The sequence below is a fragment of the Amblyomma mixtum genome, chromosome 5, assembly GCF_055824585.1.
Source record: "Amblyomma mixtum isolate Tamu chromosome 5, ASM5582458v1, whole genome shotgun sequence".
NCBI classification, from domain to species: domain Eukaryota; kingdom Metazoa; phylum Arthropoda; class Arachnida; order Ixodida; family Ixodidae; genus Amblyomma; species Amblyomma mixtum.
In genome coordinates, this window is record NC_143016.1 from 193,457,977 (window position 1) to 193,467,363 (window position 9,387).

General features: G+C 50.2%; 1 protein-coding gene across 1 annotated transcript in view; it reads right to left on the bottom strand.

The window, feature by feature from the left end:
• LOC149345304 (uncharacterized) overlaps positions 1–4,196 on the bottom strand; it is a 144,385-nt gene extending 140,189 nt beyond the window's left edge. Inside the window, exon 1 of the mRNA XM_089542745.1 lies at positions 4,003–4,196. Coding sequence (XP_089398871.1) covers positions 4,003–4,196 — 194 coding nt within the window. The remainder of the gene's footprint in view (positions 1–4,002) is intronic.
• Between the last annotated feature and the right edge of the window lie 5,191 nt (positions 4,197–9,387).

The following is a 9,387-nucleotide window of genomic DNA, read 5'->3' on the forward strand; positions in this document are numbered from 1 at the left end:
TCAAAGACCAGTTACCGAAAGAGAAATTCCCAGGAGTTGTCTACGTCATGCCTTGCGCAGATCGCAACGGTGTCTACATCGGCGAAAGTGGAAGTTATAAGAAGCGCTTACAACAACATGCTCGTGATGTGCAGAATGAAAATACCCGCAATAACGCCTTGGCAGAGCACGCGGTGACGCAAAATCACACAATCGATTGGAAAAATGCAAGAATCATCGTGAAAGAAAAACTGACAGCATCACGGCTTAATGTCGAGTCCCTGGTGATACAGACGACGGCTCACACGCTTAAGAAGAACTCTAGTTTGGGCTAGTTGGGTCATGATTCAACAGGAAAATGGCGCAAAAGACGTGGACAAAAGAGACAAACACGACGCTGATCCTGTCGTGTTTGTCTCTTTTGTCCACGTCTTTTGCGCCATTTTCCTGTTGAATCACACGCTTAATCGTAACGAGAGCAATCTTAACCCGATTTACGCTCGATCCTTACGGCGATTACTGTCGCTTTTAAATACGAATCCTCTTTGCGTGATTCCATTGTGAACAAGGACCCTGTTCTGGGCGCCGAAACGTCAATTACAATTTTCATTTTACTGCTCGGCGTCTCTGTGTTTTGAAATGTATCCCCCGGCCAGACGGGATTCCGTCACACTCTCGACTTCACCGAGGAGCCCTAGTGGGAAAGAAAAGGGGTGGGTTCGTGATGTAAATTGCGCAGTGGCCATCGCAGATAAAAGAGCGAATGGAAGGAGGAAATAGTGGCGACCGGCAGCAGCATCAGTCAGATTGAAGACAAGAGTCCAATCAGGAAAAAGAAGCACGACAGGGCACCAGAGCTGTAGAGAAGGCAGGGATGTCAGTATCTTCAGCGCCCAACATTTTACTGGCACGGGGATAGGCGTCACACGACAAGGCGATATGAAGCAATTAAAGTCTGCTGCTGGCATGGGCACAGTGGATAGTCGCGTGATGAGGACTGAGAAAGTCACAGCCTGGAATAGCATTCTGAGTACAGCGGGACAGCACGAGAAACTCGGTTATGTATAAAACGTCCTGGATGACATGTCGCAAGAGGTTGAATGCGGTGAGAGATCGCTATGCGGAGGCGAACGTTCGAAACAGGCGTCGTCACTTTACGTAGTCTTCGGCAAAGGGCAGCGCTAATAACAGAGGCAGCAGCATCCGTATCACAAGGGCGAGAACGACGGCGCCATCAAAAAACACTTCGACAACATATGCGGGGGAGGGCGGAGGACTTTTACAATTCGAAAGAAGCGCAGTTCTTGCCTCCGAAAATGCGGCTGTTAGTTTTCCTCCGGGCGGGAAGGGGAGCGGCGGCGCATGGGAGAGATCGGCGATGGTGAGAAGGCGACCGGCGTGAAGAGTAGGAGGTAAGGTCCACGTGGAAGGAGCCTACAGAGGGCCTGGAGGAAATGGGTAGCGAAAGAGGCCCAGGGCCATAGTGGTTTGGGTGTGCACTATCCCGGAAACTGGGCGCATGTTGGCGACAAAGCTGTGTGACGTAGCCCGGCAAGCCGCAGGCATAACATATGGGGCGGTTCTCCTGGGTGCTGAATAGTTCATGACGGCAAGGCGGCGGGTAACGACGGGGAGGTACCGGTGGTGGTGACAGCGGCACGATGGATGGGTGGGAGACGTTTGCGTTGTGGCGCCGTAGCATGGAGGCAACATCAACGTACGTGAGGGGGGCAGTCACAGACGGAAACCGAGGGCTGGAGGGCAAAATGTCGTCGACCAAGTCCTCGATGATGCGTTGAAGCGTGAGTTCAAGGGACGCCGCAGGATCTCCAGACAGAGGTAGGAGCGACTGTTGGCGGGCCACCTCTTGCCATATCAAGGCCCTATCTCGGGAAGAAGTGAGGTCGAGTCAGGAGCGACACTGCAAATCGCCGGCACAGGTCGCGGTTCATTGGGCACGGTGGAACAGCGAAGGAGCCTTCTGCTTGTTGAGGACGTCGTAACTTTTGCAAAGGCGCACAACATCGACAAATATTTGTGGATTCTTGGCGAGCAATATCTGTAATGCGCCTTCGGAAATACCGTTGTGGATGTTTTAATGTTATCGGCTTCGGGAATCGATGGGTTGATGCGCTTGCGCAGGTCGACATCATGAATATAACTGGTGAAAGTTTCGTTGACGTGCTGAGTGCGAGCGCGGGAGCGCTGTTCGGGGCGCAGTTTGCGCACAGCTACGTGGCCGAATTGTTCCGAGAAACGTCTTGAACGAAGACGAGGTAGGCAGGTCGACCTCATAATTTCGGAACCAAAACTTCACCACGTCGGTTAGATAGAACAGGCCATTCTGGAGCTTGGTAGCGTCGTCCCACTTGAAGCTCGTACGATGACAACCAGTCGTCGACATCGTTTTCGTCGGCTCCGCTGAAGACGCTGGGATCGCGCTGCGGAGCCCGCCGGAACAGAGGGCGGTAGGCGCAGAGATAGGGGCTGTCTGGTTGGTGACTTCGAGCATAACGGACGTCGGAGATGCGGACATGGACCTCGGGGGTGCGGATACGGACCTCGGATGTGAGAAGAGGAAGGTACAGCCGCCTCCAACAAACGTAAGAAGGTTGTGGCTCAGCACAATCTACGTTGCTTTGTAACGCCAAAGAACGAATCTACGTTGCTTTGTAACGCCAAAGAACGCTTATGGCCAAGCGTTCTGGCTGCGAGGAGCCTTCATACCTCTGGGTCGTTGTCGTATTTTCACCGCAGTGAGCAAGCGTGCAAGCAACGCACTCCCAAAATGGCGCGCTAGCGTTGACTCTGTCATCGATTTCTGGACTGCGTACAGCAATTTCGATGCAGTGCAGTTCCCTAGACATGGCTATGATTCGGATGTTCTTTCATGTCAGCGCCTTGGATGTCATTATCGTATGTTTTCCTGTTGGTTTACCGTAAAGCGCAGTGCTTTCCATAGTAACTACAACGCCCTAACAAGCCCCGCGAGAGCTTGTAGTCAAGTAGCCTCTCAGTGAGGTAGTTGCTCAAAATCGAACAGTGCCATCGATGAAGGGTTTAAGCGCAGTGATGCATGAGTGGTATTCTTAATGCAAGTCGGCACCTGTTGACCTACTTCCCCGAAATTCTCCATTTTAAACCCATCAATATATGAATCTACGAAATAAACCGACGGCAATAAGGGAAAATTAATGTATTCTTTATTTCACGGAGAGAGCATTCATCCTCCTCGCGTCATTCCTAACGCGGAGCAGAATCTAAGCTAGTCCGGTGCAGTTTTTTCGACTGGGGCAGGCGTGGCTGCTGCTCACTGAGCTTTGGCCTGATAGGAGGAGCGCTTGCGTGGGAGACCAGCATGAACTCACGGACTCAGTGTGCGGACGCAGTGCAATCCCATGAAGCTGCTGCTGCTGTACTTCTTTCTTCTGCATTGGTCAGCCCGGCAGAATAGATTATGCCGATATAATAGGTCAGGCTGCGCGGTCTCCAATGCAGGGGTGCCTAAAGCAAATTATTAGAAACGCATTCTACATTTGCAGCGTATCTTAGAAGGTGCTCTATATAAAAAAGTATTTCAGAAACAAGCCTATAAATTACTATTAGCGTAGAAAAGTATGCTATTAGCAAATTTATAACTGCGCTAAGTAAAGCGCGCCGAAACAGCCAGAGCATAAAATAACATGTTAATAAGGCTTGAGCGGTTTGAGTTGCATATATTGTCGTTCTGAAGTTAACAGGCCGCTAAAAGTAGATGGTGACAGAAGAAGTTCACAAAGCAAGCGCTAGTTGGCTCAATAGGCCGCTTGTGTCCTCATGTGCATTCTGCGCTGTCAACTTTAGAATAAAAAAACTCAGCCCAAGCAGCTGTTCTGGCAGATTTTTTGTCTACCACAGCTCTTTTTCAACTTGTTGTTAACCATTGTGAAACTACTAATGAGTGATGCGACAAAAACCCAAAGATCCGCACGCGATTTCTGAGGACAAGCGCTGCCGCTTTTCGCGGCAGAGTGCCGCACTCACTTGACAAAGAGGACGTTCACGACGAAACACAGGTTTTGAAACAGAGACGAGACGAGAGTGCTCCTCTCCCTAAACAAGCGCATCCGGTGAGCGGCGACGCCGACAAACTGCTTCAGGACGAAGAACGGCTTCCGCGCGTGGAAGAGCTCATCCACTTCGGACATGAGACCGATGGCGTCCATCACCGGCTCCATGCGGCCCTGCCACCCTCCGTCCGGGCACGGGGCTTCCGGTTCCACAGGCTGTCCTACGACCCGCCGAGAGAGCCAAGCGTGAGCCGGGTGAAATCCTCCTCATCTGAACCCTGGACCGAGGTGGCCTGCACGAGGCGACATCATCGGCAGCCGGCAGGATGGTAGGCCAGTGCGCTTGCCCTGTTCCAAACCGCGGCAACCGAGCATGCTTCCGAAGCCCCAGCACAGCCTGCGAGTAAGTGTCAAAGCGTAAATGCCGCGGTGGCCAAATTGCACTGACTGGAGACAAGGAATAGCAAACTCGGGCTTGTCATAGATGAGACCGTGGCCGAGATGGTCACATCGTGCATGGAAGCGTGCAACTCCAAAGGTAAGATTACTGCGGCAACCATTCGAATTATTCCTCCGTTTCTCATGCCAATGCCACTAAGATATCTCCCCTGCAGTGTTTCATCGGCAGGCCCCTAGATGACGTTTTACCAAAGCTAGCGCTCATCAGTGCCATCTTAGCAGCGCCACCACACTACGAGAGCTTCATACGCAATGCGGCACAAGCTGCTGTGGCTCGCGGTCTTCCTCTAGGCGTCGACACAAAGCTTTTTTCCCCGTGTTTGCCCTTGGTGCCGATGAACCATTAATGAATATCTTGGCTCTGAACCCAACTCTGGAGCGGTACAGAATGATATGAAGATCGTATTTACAGAAAGCTAGCGATAAGTAGAAATGGTGCACAATTTTTCTTTCAGAATTTGAACGTTTCCAAGGGTGGATGTCATGTTGACTTGCTAAGCACATTCCTTCACAGTCGCGCACCGCAGCTGAATATTATTTTGCGAGATTCGCTCGCCGAATCCACCTCCCAGATCATTGAAAATTGCAAGCACCGTGACAGCATCAATACTGATATGAAAAGAACCAGTTATAATATTGTTAAGAAGACGAAGAACAGGGCTGTGGCGCGGGACGGAGCGCTCGCGCTAGGCTCACAACCATTAAATCATATCAATGTCATCATGTCGTCTTTTTCCTAGGCTTGCCACCTGGTAACATTTGGTGTGAGGTGCGGGTTCCTCATCGTCATCCCGGTCCCTGGAGCATCGCCGCCTTCTGCCCTCCTTCGTCTTTGGCCGAGGGGACGTGGACTCCCCCGCCGGCTCAACCCCAGCCCGACCTGACCAGAGCAGACCAGCCGCTTTCCCCCGCCCCGTCCCCAGCCCCGACCACAAGACACGACGACAGGACGAGACGCAGTATGACCCGATGACGACCCGAATCAAGACGGCACCCCCGCCCAAGCTGTCAGGCGAGTCCTTAAACCCTGACCTTCGGCTGTGAGCGACCGACCGCTGGACCTGAAGCTCCAGGGACAAGCGTTCACCAGATCATCTCGTTAATCTTGGTGGCAAGCCTTTCATCTCCTTCTATCCCTTCTGATCATGGTCATGGCCACCTCACCATTCGGCAATCGATCGGGACTATCGCTCGGAGGACCCGGGTCATGTTACGACGACGAAGAAGAGGGCAGTGGCGCGGGACGGAGCGCTCGCGCTAGGCCCACAACCATTAAATCATATCATTTGTAATCATGTCGCCCTTTTCCTAGGCATGCCCCCTCGTAACAATATTAGGCCTCTCGTGTGTCCTTCGGTCAGTGATAACCTGTAAGGACGCCGCTCATTGCCAGCAGCGACCATTTGCAGGACCCCTGCATCCGCGGAAGCGGCTTTCCATTGTAAATTAGAGCCCCGCCAAGCACAGTGCAGAGAAAATTTGAACATGGTGTTTTGACGCACCGCCGCTAACTTCACGTGGCCCCCTTACACCGTTAGCTATCATCGGAAAGGCACCCGAAGTCCCACAGCTTCCCGTACTGCCGCGGGGACTAAGAAAGGCGTTTTTGAAAGAGGGGGTTACGAGCGCCAGTTAAGGCAATTATGGCGTATTTTTCACGTACTGACCCAGTGCATAAGAAAACAGAACAGTTTCTTATCTGTTTTGCCGAGACGACAAAGAGCATCAAAAAAAAAAGGCAATTACGGCTTTTTTCAGGCGATGCTTGGGAACAAAGTCTGTTCCTCATCCTTATCCGCCGAGCGTGTGCGGGTGAAGGGAGCGACATATTCACCCTTATCGTCACTTAGCATTTCCCTTCCCCCTACAGGATGTTGCGGACCTCTTAACCTCTTAACATTGCTGAGGACGATTCAGGCACGAACGCATCGGCCCGACGCTCATCCTACTTTTCGTATTACAGTTGGCCCGGCTGTCTGGATCACCGTCGCGGCTTCCCGGTTCGTCAACACGTGCCAACGATTGCCAACGCAACTTGCTGGCTTCTACGAACTTCGTCACACCGGGCCCAGTGGTTCCTGCGTCGCCGCATGTGCGCATACTCCAGCTCTCCGACTGTGGCGCACTGATGCAGCGGGGTGTATAAAAGCTGAACTCCTGGCCCTGGACGAACCATTGCTGAGGACGATTCAGGCACGAAGGCATCGGCCCGACGCTCATCCTACTTTTCGTATTACAGTTGGCTCGGCTGTCTGGATCACCGTCGCGGCTTCCCGGTTCGTCAACACGTGCCAACGATTGCCAACGCAACTTGCTGGCTTCTACGAACTTCGTCACACCGGGCCCAGTGGTTACTGCGTCGGCGCATGTGCGCATACTCCAGCTCTCCGACTGTAGCGCACTGATGCAGCGCGGTGTATAAAAGCTGAACTCCTGGCCCTGGACGAACCATTGCTGAGGACGGTTCAGGCCCGAACGCATCGGCCCGACGCTCATCCTACTTTTCGTATTGCAGGTCTGCAATACTCTTTACTTGAACACACATTTTGTAGTTTGTGCCTGGGTCGTCTTAAAGCAATGAGTGATGATGAAGGGTCCGGTACCCCGTCTAACACGAAAGAAAAGAGAGAAAAGCAATTCGACAAGGCTCCAACTACTGTGAAAGAAGTTGGAAGTTTTCTTGTGAAGCTTAATAGCAAGTTGGAAGCCTTGGAAAAGAACCTGAACCATGAGCATGGCACCCTGCGGGGATCAGTCGAATTTATGAATGAAAGTTTTGAAGAATTTAAGAAAGAATTGGCCGAGGCTCGTCGGGAGATAAGCGAGCTTAAGGAAGAGCAGAATTATCTAAAGCATGAAAACAGTGAACTTTCGAAACAGCTGCAGCGTGCTAGAGCAGAGCTAAGTGAACTTGAGCAGTACAGTCGCAGAAATAACCTTGAGTTAAAAGGCATCCCTACTACTGACAGCGAGTCACTGACAGGCATTGTCTCCGCTCTTGCCACGAAGGTTGGAGCAGAAATAACGGTGAACGATATTGACCTCATGCATCGAGTGCCAACAAAAGACAGGAACAAATCGAATATCATCGTTAAGTTCAGGTCAAGTGATGCCCGTGATAAACTGCTCGAATCGGCAAAAAAAAATTCGCTTAATCACATCGGACCTTGGAATTTCTGGATAAACATCCGTGTTCGTAAACGAACATCTTTGCCCAGAGTATAAAGTGTTGCTTGCTAGGGCTATAGCGGCGAAGAAACTTCACAACTGGAAGTATGCATGGGTATCTCGTGGCCGGATCTTGGCGCGAAAAGCAGACGACTCGGACGTGATCCGAATTTCTACAGAGGCCGACCTCGGCCTTATAGTCTAGTTCATTCAAAATGCTGACTATACGAACCACTCATAAATTTTTCACGTTAAATGAATCACGCACCATACTGCATTGCAATGTAAGGAGCATAGCTAGAAATTTTGACGGCCTTTGTACGTTTCTAGCAGAGCACAGCTTTCTTTACGATGTTATAGCCATTACGGAAACCTGGCTGATGCCCGGTGAAAGCCATAACATTCGCAATTATGTATTTCTGTCCCGTCCCCGCATTTCGAACAATCGAGGAGGAGGGGTAGGTTTGTACATTAAAAAGACCCTTGTACACTGCGAATGTCCGTTTCTTAACGCATCCGTCAGTAGCAGTTCGGAATTTCTATTTGTTGAACTTGAAGGTGTCATGGTTGGTGTTGTTTATAGAGCCCCCACGCAGATCGCAGTAAGTTTGTGAATGATCTTGAATCTGTTTTTATACACGTAACCGATATGAACAAAAAAGCAATCATCGTCGGCGATACTAATATTGATACTTTAGGTGCCAACCACAGTGAATACAATGACCTGTTATTTTCATATGGATTTACGAATCTTATCTCTACTCCGACCCGAATCGCAGGTTCCAGCTCGACATGCCTCGACCATGTGCTATGCAATTTCGTGCCACCTAGTTATTTGGCTGGGGCATATGATACAGCAGTGGCAGATCACTTCGCGATTGCCTTCTTATACCGCGTAGACGATAGAGATAGCCGTAGAACTTCTGACAGCACGTGCGAACATAGGAAGAAAATTGACTATCAAAAATGCGCACTCAGGCTCTCTGAAATGAGCTTTGCAGACCTCGCCGATATGAATGCCAATGAACACTGCTGCAGCCTTGTCGATAGAATTAAAGCTGTGATAAATGATTGTAGTTTAGGCAGAAAAAAAACGTACTATACACATCCAGTGTGCCCTTGGATGACAGCAGCTGTGCTAAATATGATAAAAACGCGCGATCACTGGCACACCAAAATGAAACAAAACAGAGGGAACGCATATTATAGTGCTCACTATAAGATTCATAGAAATAAAGCTGTTGCTACCATGCGTGTACAGAAGAAGCTATATTTTAGTAACCAAATAAACGCATGCGCCGGCAATTCTAAGAAACTCTGGGCTACAGTGAACTCGATAATTCAGCCTACTTCATCAAACCGAATACTTCCTGACCTGGCCCTTTCCGCAGATAAGCACCTGCTATCAGATCAGTTTAACGATCATTTCTGCTCAGTGGGTGCTGATTTACTTTTAAGTATGGGTCTCACAGACGAACCTTCTCTGCATGAGTATCTTGAAAAGACCTTCGGTTTTATAGAAATAAGCAGTGACGAAGTAATGAGTGCACTTAATTCATTGGATGCCACTAAGGCCACGGGTCTCGATGGTATTCCGGTTTCCATAATTAAAAACAACAGTGGCGTCCTAGCTGCCACCTTAGCCTCTTTATTTAATAAAGCGTTTCTGTCCGGCATCTATCCTGATATTTTGAAGCTCGCCAAGGTAGTCCCTATCTACAAAAGTGGGAAT